At 52.9% G+C, this 22,259-nt stretch overlaps 9 protein-coding genes across 9 annotated transcripts; 5 read left to right on the forward strand and 4 right to left on the reverse strand.

Moving 5' to 3' along the window:
• Positions 1-223: 223 nt before the first annotated feature.
• On the reverse strand, positions 224-1,677 carry J4E79_000435 (uncharacterized protein; the record flags this gene model as incomplete). Its single annotated transcript, XM_049349351.1, has 2 exons — positions 224-813; positions 879-1,677. 2 exons carry the CDS (start codon positions 1,675-1,677, stop codon positions 224-226), a joined length of 1,389 nt encoding a protein of 462 aa, XP_049216138.1.
• Positions 1,678-4,542: 2,865 nt separating this feature from the next.
• On the forward strand, positions 4,543-4,945 carry J4E79_000436 (uncharacterized protein; the record flags this gene model as incomplete). The annotated part of the gene is made up of 2 exons (XM_049349352.1): positions 4,543-4,715; positions 4,762-4,945. 2 exons carry the CDS (start codon positions 4,543-4,545, stop codon positions 4,943-4,945), a joined length of 357 nt encoding a protein of 118 aa, XP_049216139.1.
• A 376-nt stretch (positions 4,946-5,321) lies between these two features.
• On the forward strand, positions 5,322-5,968 carry J4E79_000437 (uncharacterized protein; the record flags this gene model as incomplete). Its single annotated transcript, XM_049349353.1, has 2 exons — positions 5,322-5,808; positions 5,895-5,968. The coding sequence occupies 2 exons, from the start codon at positions 5,322-5,324 to the stop codon at positions 5,966-5,968; spliced, it is 561 nt and encodes a 186-aa protein (XP_049216140.1).
• A 320-nt stretch (positions 5,969-6,288) lies between these two features.
• On the reverse strand, positions 6,289-8,426 carry J4E79_000438 (uncharacterized protein; the record flags this gene model as incomplete). The annotated part of the gene is made up of 4 exons (XM_049349354.1): positions 6,289-6,525; positions 6,575-7,817; positions 7,956-8,230; positions 8,280-8,426. The coding sequence occupies 4 exons, from the start codon at positions 8,424-8,426 to the stop codon at positions 6,289-6,291; spliced, it is 1,902 nt and encodes a 633-aa protein (XP_049216141.1).
• An 813-nt stretch (positions 8,427-9,239) lies between these two features.
• J4E79_000439 (uncharacterized protein) lies at positions 9,240-10,546 on the forward strand (the record flags this gene model as incomplete). Its single annotated transcript, XM_049349355.1, has 4 exons — positions 9,240-9,463; positions 9,522-9,810; positions 9,868-10,122; positions 10,172-10,546. The coding sequence occupies 4 exons, from the start codon at positions 9,240-9,242 to the stop codon at positions 10,544-10,546; spliced, it is 1,143 nt and encodes a 380-aa protein (XP_049216142.1).
• A 949-nt stretch (positions 10,547-11,495) lies between these two features.
• Positions 11,496-13,479, reverse strand: J4E79_000440 (uncharacterized protein; the record flags this gene model as incomplete). Its single annotated transcript, XM_049349356.1, has 4 exons — positions 11,496-11,534; positions 11,844-11,886; positions 12,012-12,132; positions 12,180-13,479. The coding sequence occupies 4 exons, from the start codon at positions 13,477-13,479 to the stop codon at positions 11,496-11,498; spliced, it is 1,503 nt and encodes a 500-aa protein (XP_049216143.1).
• A 588-nt stretch (positions 13,480-14,067) lies between these two features.
• J4E79_000441 (uncharacterized protein) lies at positions 14,068-15,925 on the forward strand (the record flags this gene model as incomplete). Its single annotated transcript, XM_049349357.1, has 2 exons — positions 14,068-14,138; positions 14,191-15,925. 2 exons carry the CDS (start codon positions 14,068-14,070, stop codon positions 15,923-15,925), a joined length of 1,806 nt encoding a protein of 601 aa, XP_049216144.1.
• A 2,577-nt stretch (positions 15,926-18,502) lies between these two features.
• Positions 18,503-19,942, forward strand: J4E79_000442 (uncharacterized protein; the record flags this gene model as incomplete). The annotated part of the gene is made up of 2 exons (XM_049349358.1): positions 18,503-19,711; positions 19,769-19,942. The coding sequence occupies 2 exons, from the start codon at positions 18,503-18,505 to the stop codon at positions 19,940-19,942; spliced, it is 1,383 nt and encodes a 460-aa protein (XP_049216145.1).
• A 649-nt stretch (positions 19,943-20,591) lies between these two features.
• Positions 20,592-21,722, reverse strand: J4E79_000443 (uncharacterized protein; the record flags this gene model as incomplete). The annotated part of the gene is made up of 4 exons (XM_049349359.1): positions 20,592-20,615; positions 20,668-20,855; positions 20,916-21,495; positions 21,588-21,722. 4 exons carry the CDS (start codon positions 21,720-21,722, stop codon positions 20,592-20,594), a joined length of 927 nt encoding a protein of 308 aa, XP_049216146.1.
• Between the last annotated feature and the right edge of the window lie 537 nt (positions 21,723-22,259).

A 22,259-nucleotide genomic window follows, 5' to 3' on the forward strand; every position in this document is an offset into this window, starting at 1 on the left:
GATTCGGAGGGGCGCGTTGTAGGTTGAACATGACGTACATCGCAGCCTTATACGCGAGTCATCGGGCGCCCAACACGCTAATCCCTCACCAGCGCGTTCAGCCCTTCACCACCCACCAATCCTGCAAACGAATTTCACGCGTCAATCACCAGAAATCACGACCAGGACAGGAAGACTAAGCTAAAGCGCCTTTGTTTTCGCAGCGTCGCGCACACAAATTAGATTACGCATACTCCGCATCAGCTACCTGCACAAACACCCACCCTGGCTCTACGTAGTCCAGCAATTGCAGTGGATCCGGCCCCTCAACATGAGCGGGAATTGATACGAAGTCTATGTTGCGCTCGGCAAAGCACTGGTGTAGCTTCGCAAAATCTGGTGGAAAGTGACCCAAGAAAGGTGGCCAGTCCACTACAGCAACTCTCTTCAGAGACAGCTTCGGAGTAGCCATCTCAGCAAGATGGCGCAGCATCTCTGTCGGGCCCTCCCACCCCTTTGAACCCCAGTGTTCTTGCCAGTCAATCTCAAAGCTCACCTCTTCCAGTGATGGTGGAAGATGATGCACTAGTTTCGCAACGAAATCGGAAGTACAATTAATCGGCTCGTCGTCGTGTGTTATCAAGCCCATATCCAACGAGCGAAGACTTGTCATATTCGAAGCCAGGCGTGCTATCTGCAGCACGTGCCCCTGACAAAGCATTTGTTGGTCGCCTCGGATGGAGAGACGCTCAATCGTTGCGCGATTGTGTATGAACGCTCCCGCAAGCTCGCTGAACTTGGTCAAGAGGCTTGGAGAGTATATGCCGCGTTGATCTGCCAAGGAGAAGATGCAAAGTCAGCGTATGCCTTACATGGAGTTCGTACAGTCCTATTATTACCATTATTGATGTCCTGTTCGTAGGAGAAACTCTTCAAAATCCTGCAAGCTTCGGTGAAGTACCTCAACGTCGGCACCTCCACAACGGATCGTTTCAGCGTGATTTCCTGGCATTGAGAAGATGCGGGATCTAGCACAGTCTGAATTGGAATGTCTTGGTCCCAAGTCGGGCGTTTGTTGTTCTGATCGAGGAGCACTAGGTCCGAAGCGGTAAAATCGTGGAGTGAAGGAAGGAGGAAAATGTATGCTATGGCTTCTAACGACAGCGGACCGTGTATGTTGATGCTCTTCAGGTGTATGAAACGATCTGGATGGTTCGCAATAGTCGTGAACCAGTATTTGTCGTCTGGCCAGAAGGCTTTGTCTGCAACGACAAGTGTATCGACATTCGGGGTGAACATTAGAAGTATCTCCAGAAATTCGTCATCGCGTCGTGTGCCAGTAGCATTAGACATCAATCTGTCCTTTTCTGGCAGCTCTAGAATCCTAATGCATATGAGGAAGACTGCTTGATTCTCCTCGGTATCGTCATGATCGTCGAAATCGTGCTTCCACGTGAGGTTTCGCACTCGATTCCCAAGCTCTGGATTTGCACATAGCGTACGTAACAGTGGCCAAGGACGTCGTACGAAAAGGTTTCTGTACAAATGATCGAGCGAAAGCGTGTACATCCGCCGGCTGGTCAGACTAAGGTGACATATGTCCTTAGCGTTCTCATTTGGGATGCGCTCGATGATACTCATGACCAACTCGTTGGGCAGAGCATTGAAGGGGCATAAAGATAGTGCAGTGATCGACATGGTTGCTATCGAATCATCTGGGCGAGTGGCTGGAAGGTAGCATGCGTAGACGGGCACTGCCGCAGATGGGTTATACAAGCGGCTTAGACTTGAGATGCATGATGCAAGAGTTATATTCACTGAATTTTATAAGTAGAACGGTCGTTAGATATGTTGGCAGAGGACACGAGCTTCCCCGCGTTGGGACGCTAATGCCCAGGTGCCTTAGCGGCTGTTAGACCGGTCAAGCACGTGTTGACAAAAACGGCGAATCATCCGCTACCATTACGCCGAAATACAAGCGACTCAAATTCCACAAAGCTCCCAGAAGTATCCCAGTTGCCTGCAGCAGTCGTACAAGGATGCAGTTTTGCCAATCTTCATGCTGTCGTGGGTTGGAGTCCCTAAAGGCAATGAGCCGCAAAAGCGTCTGTTTTGTGTACCCAGAGCCAATCAGACTCTACGTCTTCTTTGATAGCCAGCGGCTCCTGTCCCTCGATATCTTCGTAAACTACATCGAATTGCATTCCTGAACGTTCATAGAACCGCTTCAAATGCTTAACCTCGTCCGAGAGGGGAAACCAACCTGCCAGTGCAGGCCAGGAGATATAGATCTGTTTCAATCTGGACGTTGAAGAAGCAACGGCTTCGACCAAACGTGATAAGATGCCGATGAGGAATTGTAGCTTGGGTTCTTGGCCTAGCTCATAAGTCCACTGAAGCCGCAGAGATTCCAGAGTGTCTGGAAAGGTCTTGACAATCTTTCTCGCTATAGGATGTAGGTCTTCAGAGCGTGGGGTCTCCGATGGATTGAATGTTTCAATATTGCAAGGGCCGATATCCAGCGTACGGAGTCTCGGGAGTGTAGGTCCGGTAACATGATAACATAGCGATGACAGCTCCGTTTCCGTCACTACCGAGTCCACTCGTAGACGTAGGTTTTCGAGAAAGATATTTGGACCCCATCCGATATTTCCGATCCATGAGAAAATAGCTGGCGGTATCCCAGGACGCCATTTCATTTCATGGGTGACGTGCTCGTAGGTAAAAGTCTTGAGTTTGTTAAGCTTTTCGAGAGTGATCATTACCGAAGGGAAGTGAAAGTCTGATTCTCTTATAATGAAGCATTCGAGAGATGAGCCATTAGCCAGCCACCGATCAACGTGGGCTTCGCCGGCATCGTCCCAGGGGAAAGTCCTGCCAGGCTCTCGACGCATATCGACGACCTGAGTAAGCTCCAAGGTTTGTATGAAGGGCAAAGTCACAAGCGGTACGATACTTTCTAGACGTAGAGGACCCAGCAGAGTGATTGATCGAATATTCCCGAAGTGAGCTGGATTGGCAGCCAAAGTCTTGAACCAGTAAGAGTGGTCGTCCCACTGCCATACATCGTGTACGGTGATCTTTTCAACTTTAGGCGTGAAGAACAAAAAGAACTCCAGGTACCACCAATTTACTTCGTGATCAGAAGCAAAGCCTATGAAGCGGGTTGGTAGGTCGGTAGAGATATCCGTGGTGTCCAAGATGGCCCCAGAGCTTCTGAGTTTGTTCGCAACGGCATATCTGTCGCCTAAAGGCAGACAGCGGCGTCTGCATGGTCGGCTCCAATAGTCCTGATACCACACCACCTCTTTGACATAGTTTGTGAGTTCATGACAGTGGGCTGAATGAGACAGCGTTACGGTACGCAGGAATTGCTCCGGGGCGCAACCTGGAAATCTTCGATATAGCCGGTCTAGTGTGAGGCGATGAAATCGCCAACTCGTCGCATTCAGAGCGCGTAATGTCAAGTAATCATCTGCATCCAGCTGATCTAGGATGAGGAGGATCAATTCGTCGGGAAGTGCAGGTGCGCCCAAATTCAGGCGCGGTGCTAGTGCAGGAAGGTCCATCGTTGCGATATGTATGGCAGATCCGTTGGGCGAAGGTCTAGACAGGTTTGCATGTTACCGCCAGCGTAGTATGCATGCGAAATCGCTGCTAAGACGATGGGAGGTACTTAGGTAGATGACAGCGGGATGGTGGCGCTGAGATGGCGCGCACGAGCCGCTTCCCCTCCGGTTCCGCGGACATCGGCTCAATCTGCAGGGGTCCCGAGGTCACGCTACCTAGGTACCTAGGCATTTAAAGCTTCAATGCTCCTTCACAAAGCATTGGTAAGTAGCTGGCCGCCTCCTGGCGAGCTCTTCAAAAGCACTGGAAACATACTCGCACGCGTAGATGGTGGCCAGCTTCGACATCACCAGGGCGACCTCGGGACCCTTCATTTCCTGGAGACGCGCCACATGGCGACTTTACGCATCGATCTCAGTGCCAAGCAAGGCGTACATACGCCCATGTCGTACAAACTATTACCTTTGCAGCATCTTACCGTACCTAGGTAAGCTCTCAATGCCTGAGCCCGATCCACTTCATTGCCCGGATCTTTAGATGAACAACATCTATCACCCGCCCATACAGACTCTTTCATCGGCAGGATCCTCCAGACAGGCAGAACCTCACGAAATTTTTGCTCTCAAGTACAGCCCGTTTGGCACCATCTTCGTCTCAACGCATTTGTTACACAGTTCCCGCACCTTCCTATAACGTGTGGTCCTTCGCCACCCTCAGATGCATGCATACGCAAGCTGGAAGCCTCTGGCATGCAAACTACTTATCAAATGCTGGTCCGAACAACCCTGATAGAATCTGGATATGCGATATCAATGATGAAAGCCTGTGGCTGCAAGCGTGTTCTACAATAACTATGCGCCCGCATGAACAAGTGCACTTATGCCGGGCTCGCATGCTTTGGTGTAACCGCATCTCAAGTATAAAGAGTCATGGCATCTCGCAATTGCCGTCTACGAGGTACTGACTTCATCTCCAACAAGCTGTTACCTCGCCATGAGGTTTGTATTTGCATTTCTGCTCTCGGTTGGAAGCACCGTAGCACAAGCTCCTCAGACCGAAGTGTTAGCCAAACACGGACTTGATCAACTATGGCTTGATCTGGCCAAACACCCCGATAGCTACACCAGGAACTGTACCTCAAGTACACTCGCTCGGCGCCGTGAATGGTATGTTCATGCAAACCTCAAGGAGGATGCCACTCACATCCCACAGGTCTAAGCTGAAGCGTTCGGAGAAGCTGAACTACATCGAAGCTGTTCACTGTATGGGAAAGACAAAGGCGAGAACTCCAGCTGCTGTTGCCTCTGGAGCCACAAGTCGCTACGATGACTTTGTGGTCACCCATATCCTGTTGACACAGTACACGCACGGAAACGTATTCCTCATCAAACCCTAATACGCCTTAACAGGATGACTGACATTATCAAGGGAAACTTTCTGTCGTGGCACCGCTACTTTATGTGGGCATGGGAGCAGACTTTGCGTAATGAGTGTGGATACAAGGGCTATCTTCCATATTACAACTGGGCGTTGTGGGCTGATAACCCCGCTGCATCCCCTCTGCTTGATGGAAGCGACACGAGTATCTCTGGAGATGGGGTGTATGTTCCCGGTCGCAATGCCAGCTGTGTGCCCAACCTAAACCGATGCTTCGTAGAAGTTCCACCCGGAAATGGAGGTGGTTGTGTTGCCTCAGGGCCCTTCAAAGAGTGAGTAGTCATTCTTAAATGCCTCTATCATGTCCAGAGTACTGACGGCAGTGCAGCTGGAAGATGCACATCGGACCAGTATCCTCTCTCGACACCACCGTACCGCCAAACCCATCTCCGGATGGTCTAGGCTACAACCCTAGATGCATCAGACGCGACATCAATACACGCTCATCATCGGAAACAACCGACGCTGATGTCGCCGAACTAATCACAGCCAGCGCCAACATCTCCGCTTTCCAAGACACGCTCCAAAACCCTTCTCCTGGAAAACTTCGCGTTCACCTTGGTGGCCATCAGACAATCGCCGGTGACGCGGGCTCAGACTTCTACAACTCTCCTTCCGATCCATACTTCTGGCATCATCACACCCAGATTGACCGAACTTGGTGGATCTGGCAGAACCAGAATTTGGAAGATAGGCGATTTACCATTGCTGGAACGCTTACGTTTCTGAATACCCCGCCGACGAGGAATGCGACGCTGGATGATGTTATGACATTCGGCAATTATTTGGGCTTTCCGAATATGACAATAAGAGAGGCTTCCAGTACGCTTGCTGGGCCCTTTTGCTATATCTATGAGTAGAGAGGTGATAGATCCGGAACCGTCAGTTCAGTACATGTATTCATCTAGATAGCTTGCCCAACCTCTTCGACATCCCCGTCAAACCTTCGCATCTCTTCTTCGCCAAGGTCGACCTGTTTTAAATCTGATCGGTGACCGCAATACCCATAATATCGATGTCTCACCGGCATATAGTACGAATGATGTGTCGTAATCTCGCCACGCAGAATGCTTGTGGCACCGTAAGCGTTCGCCCCGCATAAGCCTACCATGCCTGAAGATGTAATCTGCTGCATCGTCAATCATAAGTCAACTGGCGACGCGTCCAATCGCGCCAGTACGATTAGCGTTTTATTGAAATAAGATCGACACTTGGCATAGTCGAGATACGGGCCATAGATTGAGTGATAGGCTAAGTGGAGAGCAGGAGATCGAAAATACATGTACAACGTCGTTCAAATGTCTACCACGTCTCTTGGCGATATCTACCACTCTTTTCCATACTCACGAGATAATTCTCTGCGCCCTCCCTGTCCATATTCCCATGTTCTTGAAAAGCTTCGATGAGCGCTTCGCGCACTGCCTGGGGCATCTTGCCCGATGACCCGCAAATATATAGGATGCCGGATTTATGGAAGAGTTGAGAGAAAACGAGGGAGGATTGCTGCCGAATGAGATCTTGCACATAAACCTTTTGGCGCTGTCGGATCGTTAGCGTAGACTTAAAGAGGGTGGAGCTGGGCACTTACCTGGTCTCGGGAGAACGCCGCAAAGACTTCTAGGGGCACTCCAGAGGATTGAAGCTGCGCCCACTCGTCCTTGAAGAAGTAGTCTGATTCAGCGTTACGACAGCCGAAAAAGAGAAGATCCTTTATACTTCCGTCATCTTGCTGCGCGTGGCCGTTTTGTAGCTTCTTATGCTCCTCGCGCCATAGTATACGTTGGTATATCAGAGAACGCATGGGAGCTACACCTGTGCCTGGTCCAATCATCACGACCGGTCTATCAATTTCCTCTCTTCCTACACCCAGTCCGCCTCGCGAAAGAGTGACTGTGATCTCCTGTCCTGGAGTGAGTGAAGCAATATATCGCGTAGCAACACCCTGCCTGATTCTTTTAATGACAGTCTTGTACTTCACAATCGCGATCAAGAGCTCAATCTTTGTGCTATTCTCCGCCTCTGCGTCAGGATTCATTGCGCTTGCGATGCTGAACTGGCGACCACGCAATGCAGGGATGATGCTGCAAACGCGCTGCCAGGGTATTTTGACAGACTCAAACTCCTGTAATACCTCTAATATGCTGCGGCGCGGGCGTGTAGTGTAGTCGTAGAGTTCGTCAAGATACAGGGGGTCGGTAAACTCAAGTAGTCTTGCCTTGTGAAACTCGTCGTTCGTGTAGTGCGCGAGCTGGGCGAAAAACGACCTTCGTGGTATGGCGATGATGTCGAGATGGTTAGTCAACAGCTGCCGTAGGGTTATTAGACTACCTGGCTCCAGATTTCGGACCGGCAGGGTGGTGTCTGGGGGCGTTGAAGGCGACGAAGGTACGAAGCGAAGTGGTATATCAGCCTCGGAAGTCCAGCCCATACACTCAATGAACTGCGATACATCCGACGGGAAGTTCTTGGGGTATATTGTGAGTACATCGCCTGGACCGTAGGGATGTGTCTCTGGTATCTCGAACTTGATATGCCGTACATCCTGCCAATGGTTTGTTGGAGTGACTCTCTCATTGCTTGTAATCTTCGCAGTCAGTCCGCCACCTATCTTCAGGAGATCTAATGGGGGAACATCCGTCGCATCGCCATTCGATACAGGTGCATTATTGGTGTTCGATGAAGATGTTGTATCATCGACGGCAGGCGCAAGCAGCCATTTCGGGTCTAGTAGAACATCGTCCGGTATCGGCTCGACACCATCAGCGAGAGGGTAAGAGTCAAGGAGATGTTGGCGCAGTTTCGTCGACCATGGTAGGAAAGATCCGTCGATACTTTGGAATAGTCAGATATGCGCCGTAATTGCAATGATGGCACAAGTTTTGCTGCATACGCAGTTTGACAGGCAACATGAGACGATGCATCAGGAAATAGAAAGGAAACTTGCAGACGCGATAATCGTGTTGACATACCCCTCTGGATGTTGCTCGTCCGACTCTCCGCGATCGCAGACTGGCTGCGCTCCTAGCTGGACGAGCCGATTGTAGAGCTTGCGATGCGCCCAGTTGTACTTTGGATAGGACGTATCACCAAGACCAAAGGATGCAAATTTCATCTGCTGCAAGCACCCTGGTCGCAGCCGAGCACTTCGGATGGCTTTCCAAAACTTCTGGCTATTGGGTGGCAGGTCACCCTGGCCCGTAGTGGAAATGGCGATGAGAACGACATCGTGTTGCAGCAGTTGTCTCTACCGACAGTCAACCATCGCTCCTTGCACGCGACACCGCCAGACATACAAGAGTGATGGCGTTGAGCTCAGCGACTTCCGTGTGGAATCTCAGTCGCTCAGCGACCCTTCCCATCTCCTCAGCCACATCCTGTGCGTTCCCTGTTTCCGAGCCGTAGACGACCAGTGCGCGGCGCGCTTGCAGTGCACCTGCCATGGCGGTAAATCAGCAATCAGATTGCGGTGAGGCAGGCTAGCCGGGACAGGACTCGAGGAATGGGAAAATTGAATGGCAGGGCCCCCGGATCCAGTGCATGAAGAAGCGGTGCACTAGCGGACACGTCAACGGCAGGCGGGTCTTTTTCATGCTTCTAGCGGCAGTGGGCGGTGGGGCGGAGGTGAAGCTGGAGCGCCATGCAGCCAAGGTCGAGGTCTACTGTGGCGCTAGGGCGCGCTGTGGCGTCGCGCTTAGCTAAGCAGCGATGCGCATCGCGTGCAGGCACTGCAGTCGCACCAGAGCATGCACACATGTGCGTGCAGTGGGTGAGAGAGAGTGACTGTTCTCGCTGCTTGTGCTGCGGCGAACCCGTCCATGCGCTCAGCGGCCGCCTAGTCGCCGTTTCCCCTATCCATGCACTCCTGGTCGCTGCTCTCAGGCAAGTGGGCCCTCGACTGTGCGCAGGGGCCGCTTCCGTTACCGGATGCGGCCAAGCCCCATGGCTGCGCTCTTCAAAATAATCTGCCTGGTCGAGGCCTGCCCTCTCTCTCCCCCATCAAGTCAACAACAGAGACCAACCACGCACCCCATCAACCCAATCCTCTCTCAACCTTCCCCGGGCTCGTAGCTACCCACTCCACACCCCCCTCGTCAACAGTTCCACCAGCAGGCGGTTCGGCAATCCCATCACCCACCAACCACCACTACTGTTCAAGGTTACCTTTACCGGTCTACTAGGACTCCAAGTTTCGTCAACCTCTTACACGCCCGGTCTATCACTCGTGTTCGTCAACCACCCAAACTTCAGCAATCATGTCCGCACCTGTCGACAGTGTCACCGCCCAGATGGCCACCACCTCCCTCAACGACAACAACGCTCCCACCGCCACGGAGAGCACTGGCGCTCAACAGCCCACCGCAGCCGAGGACGAGGCTGTGCGAGCGAGCGCCGCTGAGGGCAGGCGACTTTACATTGGAAACCTCGCGTACGCGACCACCGAGGGGGAGTTGAAGGAATTCTTCAAGGACTACCTGGTGTAGGTGGACCCTGCTTCTCCGCATGACGCAACTCGTCCAAGCTAACACGTGGTGCAGCGAGTCCACGACCATCCCCACCAACCCACGCACCTCGCGCCCCGTCGGCTACGCCTTCGTTGCCCTCTCGACCCCGTCCGAGGCTGAGCGTGCCATCGCCGAGCTCAACGGCAAGGCCATCCTGGACCGCAAGGTCTCCATCCAGCTCGCCCGCACTCCCGAGGCCCACGCTGAGGGCGCCGGCAGCGGAGCCGAGGGCAACACTGGCGAGGCCCGCCGCCGTACTTCCACTCGTGGACGCGGTCGCGGTCGTGGCCGTGGCGGCCGTGCTGGACGCGGCGGACGCGCTGTAAGTACCTCCGCACCCCACCGCATGTCTTCACAAGCTAATCAAGTTCTGCACCAGGCCGATGCTGAAGGCGCCGAGCAGGTCGAGCTCTCCAACGAGGCTCCTGCCGACTCCACCCCTACAAATGTACCCGGCCAAGTTGCTCCCCTAACCGAAACTACGAACGAAGCGCTTACCGCAAAGAAGGGCGCCGACAAGTCTGCTCCCCAGGGGCCCCGTGAACGCAAGCAGCGCGGTCCTCCCGAGGACGGTGTTCCCTCCAAGACCAAGGTCATGGTTGCAAACCTGCCGTACGACCTGAAGGAGGACAGGGTGAGTTTGCACATGCCCTTCTCAAAGCCCATGCTAACTGGTGAATCAGCTTCTTGAGATCTTCAAGGACTACTCCCCCACCCAGGCCAAGATCGCCCTCCGCCCCATCCCCCGCTTCATGGTCAAGAAGCTCCAGGCCCGCGGTGAGCCCCGCAAGGGCCGTGGTTTCGGTTTCGTTACCCTCGGCTCTGAGGAGCTCCAGCAAAAGGCTTGCTCCGAGATGAACGGCAAGGAGATTGAGGGTCGTGAGATCGCAGTTAAGGTCGCGATCGACTCCCCCGGCAAGGAGGACGACGCTCCCGACGCGGCCGCCGATGGCGAGGCTCCCCTCACCGAGACCGCTGCTGCCAACGAGACCGACAAGGTCGTTGAGAACCCTCCCGCCACCTCTACCCCCGCTGCCACCTCTACTCCCGCCGCCTAGGTAGCGGCTGCTGCTTAGACGCGCGTCACCCTCAGCAAGTCGCGTCAGACATGGCATTGCGCTGTGGATTTGTGTATCGAAGTTTCTGGCCCATCGACATCTACCATTTACCTTGATAGAAAGATATGGGCAAGCGCCTTCAGCATCTTAGTCGTTTTAGGTTATCGGGTTATCCGCAAAAGTGCGAATTCGGAGTCTGTCAGGTGTAATATGGTGGACTATCTCGGGTTCTTTACGGTTACGGAAAACTTATGTTAGCTGGCACGAGAGATGAGATATCACATGAATGAACAAACAAACAAACCTGCCGTTAATACGACGGTTGATGAATGACCTTTTTACTCGGAGAGTACTGTGTTCCTTTACTCGTGATTGCGAGCTGCACCCTCGCAAGACACCCAAGGATTGTCCAGAAGGCGATGGGCAAGGGCAATCGTGATGCGACTTTCCATGTCTCGATTTAATTGATGATGTACTAATGCGCGCCATATAACAAGAATTGATGGGCGGTGCATTCAACGTATTACTAATGTATTCTAAGCTCCTAAAAACATGGTATGAAGTACACTGGAAATTGTCTAATATCTTGCACGCCTGTTATAACAGCTTTGAACAATCTTTCGCGATATATGACAAAGAAAACGACCTTAGTGGTGGAATGCATTCTTAATCTTGTTTCCAATTTTCTTGAGCCCAGAACTGAAGTTCGCCCAAAAGGAGTTCCAGCTACGTCGCGTAAGCAAAACCTCATCTCTACCTTCGATGCTCATCCTGGCTTCTATCCGAGCCGTCGGCCTAGGCCAATTAAACTCTGAGAGAGTTGCGCCGGATGGATCTGAGGGTAGGCTGACTGAAGTTACGGAATGGGTAGGAGTCGGAAAAGGCGATGCTGATTCTGTGATTGTAGTAGATACTGAGGTTAATGCTGTGGTCTCTGTTGTGGATGATACTACAGATCGACGCCGGCGACGTTCGTATCCTGATTTAACTGCTGAAGCTATAGATGTCATCAGAAAGCTTCAAGACGTCAAGTTGATCGAGTGACTTACTAGGTGATGGAGTACCAGAAGTAGCTGATACATTGATGCTTGAGAGTAAGGAAAACTCTACTGTCAAAGAAGAGGGCACCAGAGACACCTTCGCCGGCTCAGATGTCTTGAAGTGGCCAATCAACGTAGCTGTCGCGGACAGTCCACTGTACATGGGCGGAACAGTACACTCGCCGTCTGCTCCAACGGGCCCAGCATCAACAGGTACAGAACGACCATTGTTATCGATATCAGCCATGACAACGCACCAGCCTGTCCCACTCGGTATTCCTGATGGTGTCGCGACTTCTCCTGCTGCTGCGTACGGATATCCTTGGAAAGTCGGAGGGGGGACGCATTCTCCGCCTGACCCTGCAGGTCCACCTGCGACGGGTATAGGACTTCCATCTCGGTTTATGTCAGCGACTGTGACGCACCAGTTGACGTCGGCGGATATGTTGTTCAGAGCAGCGATTGCTGTTGTTTTCGCAAAGACGACAGTTGTTGCTGTAGTCTTAACAGTGACGGTGCTGCGGCCTGTTGCTGGCTGGTCTTGTGCTGGGAAATTTTAGCTTTAGAAAGATTTGCGTTGGATTAAGACATACCGAGGAAGCTGACGGCATCATCTTGGGCTGTTGATCGGCTCGCGCTCGCTATTGTGGTCATTGAAGGCTGTGCTGTTACAGTGGTGATGCTCGTCAAGGTAACTATTACAGTCACGAGAGATGGCCCGCCGGGAGCTACTACCGATGGTGTGATAGGCTGCGGAGTTACAGAAGTCGTACCGGTCACCGTTACGTGTACTGTGTTTGATTCGATTGTCGACGATACAGGAGGTGATGACGTAGGCATGGCACTCGGAATGATTGGCGACCCAGAGCTGAGTGTCTGCGGTGGTGTTGTGGCAATAGACGTATATGACGCTGCTGAGCTAGCTGGAGCTTCAGCGGGTGGCTTTGGCTGAGGGTTTCCGCAGCTCATATTCTTGATTCTTGACTGTCGAGAGCTTGGATCAATAACACTCCAATCGGCCTTCTGATCCGATGTAGTGTCTTTGAGTAACTCGAACCAGAAAGTAGTGTATTTCCCAAACACAGCACAGCCAACCTCACTCCAAAACTTCTGGAGTTCGTCTATACCGGCGACCGCAGCCCCGTGTTGTTCAGAGTCGGTAAAAGGCCAGCCCATTTCCGCGATCCAAACCGGTCTGTTGCCTGCGCGCTGCTTGACTCCCTCGAGAGAGCCCTGAAAACTTGTACTTGCTGTTCCGATACTGTCTTTGTTCCAGTACGGGTATGCAGTCATGCCGATGAAGTCTGCATTATCCACCACGGCATACTGCGCGGTATCGACATGGCCGATTGGTTTATCCTTCATGTACTGGGCGAACGATGAGGAAGCAATGCTTTCCTTCACCTTGGCTATGGTCTGCCCAACGACCATTGCGGTAACACCAACTTCTTGAGTCGCCTCGGCACGGTACACGTCCTCGTTGCCTACAGAGAGTCCAATGATAAGATCGGAAAGCGCTTGGCCGTGCTTCTTAAACCCTTTCTCGAGTGCGGCCATCTCGTTTTTGACGTTCTCATCAGGTGAGCCGCCCTTCTGCGCTGGCGTTATCCAGAAACCCAGTAGCAGGTTTGTCTTGGAGACAACAGCAGCATCAAAAGCTTCGGTCGGCTCGTCGAGGGTTTTCGCTGCTCTGCAAGTAAACAGGCGGGCACTATCGAAGGGTATGTCGGTAGTCAGATTCTTGGCCAGGTTGAAGCCATCGAGAAAGTCTGCTTTCTGCTTGGCATTTTCTTCAAGACCCCAGAAGGCACCGTAGTTGAAGCCTGTATAGACCTGACTCGCGGCCTGCGCAAGGCAAGGAAATAAGAGACAGTAAGAGAGGAAAAGCTTCATTTCGTTGTGCAAGTCTTCTCAAAGCGGATTCGGATAGGATATTACATAGAAACAGAGGAGGAAAGTAATAGAGGAAATCCATCCAGTAAGTACGACTGAGACTTGAATGTCCATGATGTTAGCTTGAGCGATGTGATGGGCTACGAAGTGTGACAATAGGACGTCGTTGAACAATACCTATTCATCATTATTCACGCAGGTGATCGTGCCTCTACACAAATAGACGAGCAAATAGATACCAGATTTCTGACGAGTGAATGGGTAGTCGCAAATGATTTATCGTGCGCTGACATGAATGCACCTTCGACTGCAAGTTCAGGTAGATGCTGCGCCGACTGGATCGGAAACGATCGTCTCGTCTTGCAAGGCCAAGAGCTAAGAAGGCTTAAACGGAGTCATTGAGAGCAATGACAATGGCGGGGGAGAAGAGATGGGCGCTGTTGTGGGGACAAGACAGTAACCAATGACGAGCGAGATGATGCAACGCCCTGGAGTCGGAGAAGCGTCCGTCCCCGCGGCCTCCGAGCTCGCATCGATAAATTATCAGGAACAGCCAGCCGCCACGGAAGGAGCAGCCAGCCCGCCACCATGTCTCTCGCACGTTTTGGAGGTGCTCTCGCGCGCGCAAGGTGCTCCCCGCGGCCGCAATGGCACGCAGCGTATGTCCCCAAGTCCACCACACGTCCGACTCGCCAGTCTAATTGCTTGCAGACGTGCGCTTTCCAGCTCCGCCATCCGCACCGCCAAAGCCGACAATGAGCTCAATTCGGTCAGCAAGCACATCACCCAGCCCAAGTCGCAGGGCGCCTCGCAGGCTATGCTGTACGCCACCGGCATGAGCGAGACGGACATGAACAAGGCCCAGGTCGGCATCTCGTCCGTCTGGTACTCGGGCAACCCGTGCAACATGCACCTGATGGACCTGAACCACAAGGTCAAGGAGGGTGTCGAGCGGGCCGGACTGCTGGGCATGCAGTTCAACACCATCGGTGTTAGCGACGGCATCTCCATGGGCACAAAGGGCATGCGCTACTCGCTGCAGTCGCGCGAGATCATCGCAGACTCCATCGAGACAGTCATGGGCGGCCAGTGGTACGATGCGAACATCTCCATCCCTGGCTGCGACAAGAACATGCCCGGTGTCATCATGGCCATGGGACGTGTAAACAGGCCTTCCCTCATGGTTTACGGCGGCACCATCCAGCCCGGTTGCGCAAAGACTCTCGAGAACCAGCAGATCGACATCGTTTCCGCTTTCCAAGCATACGGCCAATTCATCACAGGCGAAATCACCGAAGACCAGCGATTCGATATCATCAGGCACGCCTGCAACGGACAGGGTGCTTGCGGAGGAATGTACACAGCAAACACAATGGCTACGGCAATCGAGACAATGGGCATGTCGCTACCTGGCTCTTCGTCGAACCCGGCGAACTCCAAGGCGAAGATGCTGGAGTGCCTGGCAGCGGGTGGCGCCATCAAAAAATTGCTCAAGGAGGACATCCGCCCGAGCGACATTCTCACCCGCGAAGCATTTGAGAACGCCATGGTCGTCATCAGCATCACTGGTGGCTCAACCAACGCTGTTCTTCACTTGATCGCGATCGCTGACTCTGTTGGTCTCAAGCTTACCATTGACGACTTCCAGAGCGTGAGCGACCGCATTCCATTGTTGGCGGATTTGAAGCCTTCCGGAAAGTACGTCATGGCCGACGTTCACGATATCGGTGGCACCCCGTCGCTTCTCAAGTTCCTGCTTAAGGAAGGACTTCTCGATGGTAGCCAAATGACTGTGACTGGTAAGACACTCAAGGAGAACTTGGAGAACGTCAGAGATTTCCCCGCCGAGCAGAAGATCATCCGACCGCTCAGCGAACCTCTAAAGTCCTCTGGTCACTTGCAAATCTTGAGAGGATCTCTTGCCCCTGGAGGCTCCGTAGGCAAGATCACTGGCAAGGAGGGCACCCAATTTACCGGCAAGGCCAAGTGCTACGATGCTGAGGATGACTTCATCACTGCTCTCGAGCGTGGTGAGATCAAGAAGGGCGAGAAGACCGTCGTTGTCATCCGCTACGAAGGTCCCAAGGGCGGCCCTGGTATGCCTGAGATGCTGAAGCCTAGCTCCGCCATCATGGGCGCTGGTCTCGGCAAGGATGTCGCACTCATCACAGACGGTCGCTTCAGTGGCGGTAGCCACGGCTTCTTGATCGGTCACATTGTTCCTGAGGCGCAGGAAGGTGGCCCTATTGGCTTGGTTCAGGATGGCGATGAGATCACCATCGACTCCGAGTCCAACGAGCTGAACATCGGCGTCAGCGAGCAAGAACTAGCAGAGAGGCGGAAGAAGTGGACCGCGCCCGCCTTGAAGTACCAGAAGGGTACGCTTTTCAAGTACGCCCGATTTGTCAAGGACGCGAGCCAAGGCTGCGTTACCGACTCTGAGTAATCTTCACGTTTGAATGTCTCTCATGTTTGCATCTGTATGTATATTCTGATGGCTACAGCTGGGGTAAAAGTCATATCCGGAGTTCGGGCGGGCGATGTTTGTACATTCGACACAATGTTATCGATATAGCCATTCGATCTTCAGCATCCTCCTTCATACAGACTGTCATCACCACAACGTCTTGAGCTTGATCTTCCGTCGGCTGCACAGCCTCTTATTCAGCGCTCTGTCTTCCAGGTTCTGACCACACTGCTCCAAGCGAGTCCTTCATCATAACCCAGAGCCAGCCCTTCGAATCACCAACAACATCGCACATGACTTCGTCCACATCTGTCCCGAGCACTGTGTAGAAGCTCCTCGCTCAATGCATCAACACCGGTAACGAATCCAGTGTCATCATGCTCGAAAAAACCCGGTCCTCTTCAAACTTCAGCCTACGCAACTATGCCTGGTATCCTCAAAGCAGCTACACTGCAAGGTTCGTCATCTTCACGGTATGGCAACATGGTAAAGGTGTTCGAATGTTCCGAGTAGTGAAAGTATCTGGTAAGCAGCAAGAGGTGCAATGCCTCCTTGGTCAGCTCATAATGCCAGCCCTTACTGACAAAGGAGCATCAGTAAAAGCTGACCGCGGTCTTGGTGGGGCTGGATCTAGAGCGGTATCGAAGAGGGATAGCCGTGCTCTTCCTCCACTCGAGCCTGTATGCCACGAATGGACAATTGCTTTGCAAAGTGGTGAAGAAGGCTGTATTATGTCAAATGTAAAGAAGATACGGAACCAGTGAGGAAGAAGGGAATGCTATCTAAAGACAAGGGCTGTATAATGAGCTGTTATCTGAGTTTGACAAGGCTGTTGGCATCCTGGTACATTCGGTCCCTGATCAGTGATAAAAAGCAAAGACAGGCACGGCATAAAGTTCCGATACGAAAAACAATAGAATATGCGGGATCATCTCCCGTAAAGTTGCGGCAAGTTGGAACCCTGATCCATTCCTTGCCATGTTGTTCTGTGAAGATTGAGTTTCTCTTCCTCATGCCGGTGAGTGTTAAGAGTTTCGGAGGAAGGTGCGGACAGCTGGGCAGGTGAACGCATTGACCATCCTGCGTCGAGAACCACGCCTGGATTGTTTCATCACACACTTACACCTGCAGCCTCAGCTTCATCATGGCAAACTCCGCAACTTTAATGATTTGTTAAGGGGTCGCAGTGACCCAAGAGAAGACCCAAGTAAAGGTAATGCAGGGCGAGCAGTGTGACCTGGTTGCGCAGCTCCCGGGAGCATGGATTCCGCGCAAGATAGCTCATTTCTCCCCTGACCCGGTGTTTTGGAGTGTTTGTTGATGATCAGGTGTTCATGTTGGACAGTCAGGTACCTGCGCTGGCTGAGCTTGGATAGCTGACGATCATCGACAAAGGAGATGGGAGACCGGCGCAAAGCGGCAAGAGTGTGCCAACAACGAGGCGAGACGGCCATTGTTCATTACCGCTATCTTAGGATGGCATGGGAATGCGCTCGCATCGATGACCGGAAAGCTGTAAAGTGGGATATCGGCGAGCTGTATTGCCGGCCGTCGAGATACCTGCCGTTACAGCTCGAACGACAATCAAGAGTGGAGCTGATCTCCCTCGTTCCGTTAGCCGCGTCGATCATCGCGTCCGCTTTGGGCTGCCCTCGACGCGCTAGACAGAACTTGCCGATGACGCTGAACCATATGTTCCGAAAACGCAAGATCGACGTCTTGGAATGTAAGTCATGAAAGGTGCAGATCGTCAGGGGAGTCATCCATACAACGCAAGCCTAGGGTCACAGAAGACTGGATGAGGCAAGACAGATGCATCGTGAGCCTCACCACCTCGCAGATGGCCAGCAGGATGAGGCGAGTCCCTAATGAGACGGCAATCTGAGCACAATCACCGTTGGCTTCCGCAGTTTCCAGCCGCCTACAGATTCTCGCCCCAATTTCGAGTCCCCCGCGAGAACTAAGACGTGTCTTTGACATCTGTTGCGCAACCTGACTTACTCAAGCCCATGAGTAGCGTTCCGGAAGCTTGAAAGCCGGGATCTACCTCGAGATATGCGCTAAGGATGAGTGTCTAGTCCCCTTATCCTCTAGCATGCGTGGGCCATACCCCAGAGGATCAAATCTTACTCCTCAGCTAGGCCAACAAGCTTCAGAGCGGTCTACGTGCAAGAGCCTCATCAGCAACGGCAGTATCGGCGATGCTTTCATGAAGATCGCCAATGCGTGCGCCATGACTAGGCAAGCTGTAGCTCTAGTCTTCTCATCCTGGTATGGCTTGGTGTAGAATCTCTCCACCCCGGTGACGATTGCGGCTTGCCTTGGGCCTGAGCGTCTAGGAGAGTATCGATTGACTAGACGTGCTGACTCGGTGTATCAGAAAGTACCTGGGTGCTGTGAGGGCATATAAACCATACTGAAGTCCACCTACAATCATCATCCAGCTCACCTACCACACTCTTTCAGTTCTTTGCCAATCGCTCAGTTCGCTATAGACTAATAATACTTATCCCTCTTAATATCCACCAACCCACCAACAAAACTTCAACCGCCAACATGCGTTCCTCCATCGCCGTCAGCATCATTGCTCTCTCCACCTCGGTCCTCGCGGCCCCTACTCCTCAGGTTGCTGGCGTCAACAACCTTCTTGGTTCCGTCACCAGCACCCTCGGCTCTGTCACCAACCCCGGTGCCGGCAACGACAACCTCATCCAGGGCAACGGCAACAGCAACGGCCAGAACAACGGCAACGGAAACACTGCTGGCAATGGCAACGGCAACAACAACGAGGCTGGTAACGGCAACTCTGCTGCCAGCGGCAACAGCTTCAACCTCAAGCCCCTCGGCAGCAGCATCCTGAACAACGGAAAGCGTGCGGCGCTTCTCGACAACCTCAACGGCGTCCCGGTTGCTGGCACCATCCTCAGTGGCGTCACTGACGGCAAGGGTGGTCTCCTCAACGGTGTCACTGTCGGCCCTACCACCGACGGCATCACCAACGGTGTTCCCGTTGTCAATGGCCTCGTTGGCCGTGGTGTCACTGAGGGCCTTGACGTCAGCCAGCTGAGCCAGACCCAGCTCCTCTCCCTCCTCAGCCAAGTCACCGGCGCCCTCCAGAACACTGGCAACACTGCTACTGGCACCGTCAAGCCGGTTACCGACGCCACCGTCCCAGTGACAGATGCTGTCAAGCCTGTCGCAGCCGCTGCCGGAGATGCCGTGAAGCGTCAGTTGAACGTTGGTGGTCTCACTGGCACTGCCGGCGGCCTCGTTGGTGGTGTTACTGGCACCACTGGCTCCGTCACTGGTGCTCTTAAGCCCGTCACTGGTCAACTCCAGCCCGTCACCGGCACTCTCAAGCCCGTCACCGGTGCCACCGGAGGCCTGACTGGAGATCTTCTCAAGCGTCAGTTGAACCTTGGTGGTGTCACCGGCACTGCTAACGGCCTCGTCGGCGGTCTTACTGGCTCCACTGGCTCTGTCACTGGTACCCTCAAGCCCGTCACTGGTCAGCTCAAGCCCGTCACTGGTGCTCTCAAGCCCGTCACCGGTACCCTCCAGCCTGTCACCGGTACCGTCACTGGCGCTACTGGAGGCCTCACTGGCGATCTCCTCAAGCGTCAGGTCGACCTCAACAGCGTTACTGGCACCGTCAGCGGCCTTGTCGGTGGCATCACCACCACTGCTGGCTCTGTCACTGGCGCCTCTGCCGGCAGCGGAAACTCGCTCCTCAACAACGGCAACAACAACGGCCAAGGCAATGGCGTAAGTCTCCTTCCAACACCCCCTATCTCGACTGTCAACTAACATCACCCTTAACAGAACAACAACCAGGCCGGCAACGGTAACGGCAACGGAAACAGCGCTGGAAACGGCAACCAAGCCGCCAGCGGCAACGACTTCAACGTAAGTCCCGAGACTGAGCTTCCTGAGATCAACGGCCCGCTCGTCGAGCTGCCTGACCTCAACATCGCTCCCACGATCAAGTCAGTCTAGTCTAGATCATTGGGTAGTAGCTAGGGGTTCATAACATGTGCTAACGGTCTCTCGCAGCTTTAAGTGAAGGCGACTATGAATTGAGTGCGATATACTCGGGACGACTTTCCTTTCTACGATGACGATGGCATACCCTGGTTTGCTGGATCTCTATACATATTTAGTTGTAGTACCAATGTACTTTTTTGACCACTGAACAATTTGCATTTCATCCGATTGTTCCATGCGTGATGGCTCAGTAACTGGAGTCCCCAACAGCTTTACACACCTTCAGTCAACGACAGAGGCTACAGTCCTAAGATTCACCATTTTCATGCTTCTACGTCCATCTCCACATGTACTTCCGTACCACGTACTTGGAGCTGTCCTGTCGAATTGCTACTGGCAATGTATGGAATTCCCGATATCATGAGGTCTACAAACAATGAAAACTTTATTCGGCCAGTGTCTACCAGCATATACGGCAGCAGTTCATACGGTAGCAGTAACATCACGGCAGTCGTGCACGGACACACCTTTGGAAATCAATGTCCTGTATAGTCCTTTACACAAGGTAGGAATTGATGAAGATAATTAACGTCATTAGGTATTACTTGCTCCTGTTGTGCTCCAAAAACACCGTACGCGTAATAATTATTTTGCGCCGTGCTTAGTGACCACCAGTAGTGGGTAGCTATCAAATAATTAGCACAATGTCCTTGAACGTGTTTGGGTGAACAACTTACGCCGAGATAGACCTTGAAGGAATCGTAGATGAGCCATTGGAAGGCGGTCAAAGTACCAATCATGAATATACGAACAGGCAGTCCGTTCCAAAGGCCACCGAAACCGATCTTGCCGTATATCCTGCCGATAGCCTGACCAGCGCCCTCGCCAGCCTTTCGGTCGCTGTTGAGCTTCGAGACCATCACGTCTAGTATATGTTAGCTCGCTTTCGCGACTCTTGGGTCTTTACACAATGTTCTCAACGTACCTGCGGGATGCGAGACAACTGCACATCCGACACCAGCAATATATCCACCGAGGAAGCTCACACCGGTTTGCTGCAAGGCCCCGTATGACTCCTTTGGCTTACCCAAGAAGCCGTAGATTTGTTTGACTGTCTCTTCGAATGTCGCGAACTTGACCATGGTGTACGGGATTTGACGCGCCCACAGAGGGTACAAGCCCTTGTACAAACCACCAACACCCTCCTCCTTGATCACCTTCGCCCAGCCTTCTCTCAGTGTGTTTGCGAACGGTGGCATGGTAGTCTGCATGCGGACCTTGATTGCTTCCATAGGACATAGCGCGATGTCGGCGAGGAACTCGGCGGAAGCGGAGGCAGCTAGGTATACGACTGTTTGCGGCGCGCCGGGCGCCAGCTTTTCGCCGTACAGGTATTTGAATACCTCGTAAAATCCGTACTTTCCAGCACCTTGCATCGAGTAACCGATGAAGGTTGGTGTCCAGCCGAAGAAGACGCCCCGTAGACCTTCTTTGGAGTAAATCATTTTCCAGGCTTGTGAGTTGGACTTGTAGAGGTTGGAATCGACTTGACGGCGGCATTTCACCTGGAAAACATTAATTAGCAACTGAAAGCCTAATTGACAGCCTGTAAAGTCCCCAGGCCATCACGCGCTCTCTGCAAAAGTATGCGACTTACCAAATCTAGCGGCGTGACCATAGTGTGTGTAGGTCCACACGCGATTATGCCACCCATCGTACACGCCGCAAAGTACGAGCCTGAGAAGAGCTCGATCTTTCTCTGCGGCTTCATCGCGTCCAATTTGTTGGCCATTGTGAGTGATTACCGAATTCCAATCGCTTCAATCGCGTTTATGGGCTTGTTTTCGCGTACGGTATGGTAGCTATCGTCGTGTCCGCGCCGGTTGACTGGTATAATCGTTGTCGCGTGCTGCTTCCCAGGATGCTGTCGCAAGCGAAGAAGAGATTGAGGATTTGTACAAAGGATAGACGAACGCTGATTAGAAGAGAGAACGGGAGATCGGATTAGACTACCTAGGCACAAAAGCCGACCGGGGCGCCTTGTTATGACCGCACAGCTTGGATAGTTGGAAAGCTTGTCCGCAGCTTCCGCAATTACCTCGCTATGACGTCGCTGCTGCAGGTGGGACGCGCGACCACCACGCTGACGAAGCCTAGCGTGATGCTTATCGATACATGAACCCCCGACCCTCCGCGCGCGAACTGTCGGGTTTCGCTGCCAACAGCGCAATGAAAATCCCGTTCTGCTATGTTGAATGTCAATCAACTTTGTGATAAATGCGGAGGGAGAGAAATCATTCCAAATTTCTTCACGTTGACTTCGTACGAA

This window comes from Alternaria viburni, assembly GCF_023758015.1.
Source record: "Alternaria viburni strain BMP 2772 chromosome Unknown scaffold_1, whole genome shotgun sequence".
Lineage (NCBI taxonomy): Eukaryota > Fungi > Ascomycota > Dothideomycetes > Pleosporales > Pleosporaceae > Alternaria > Alternaria viburni.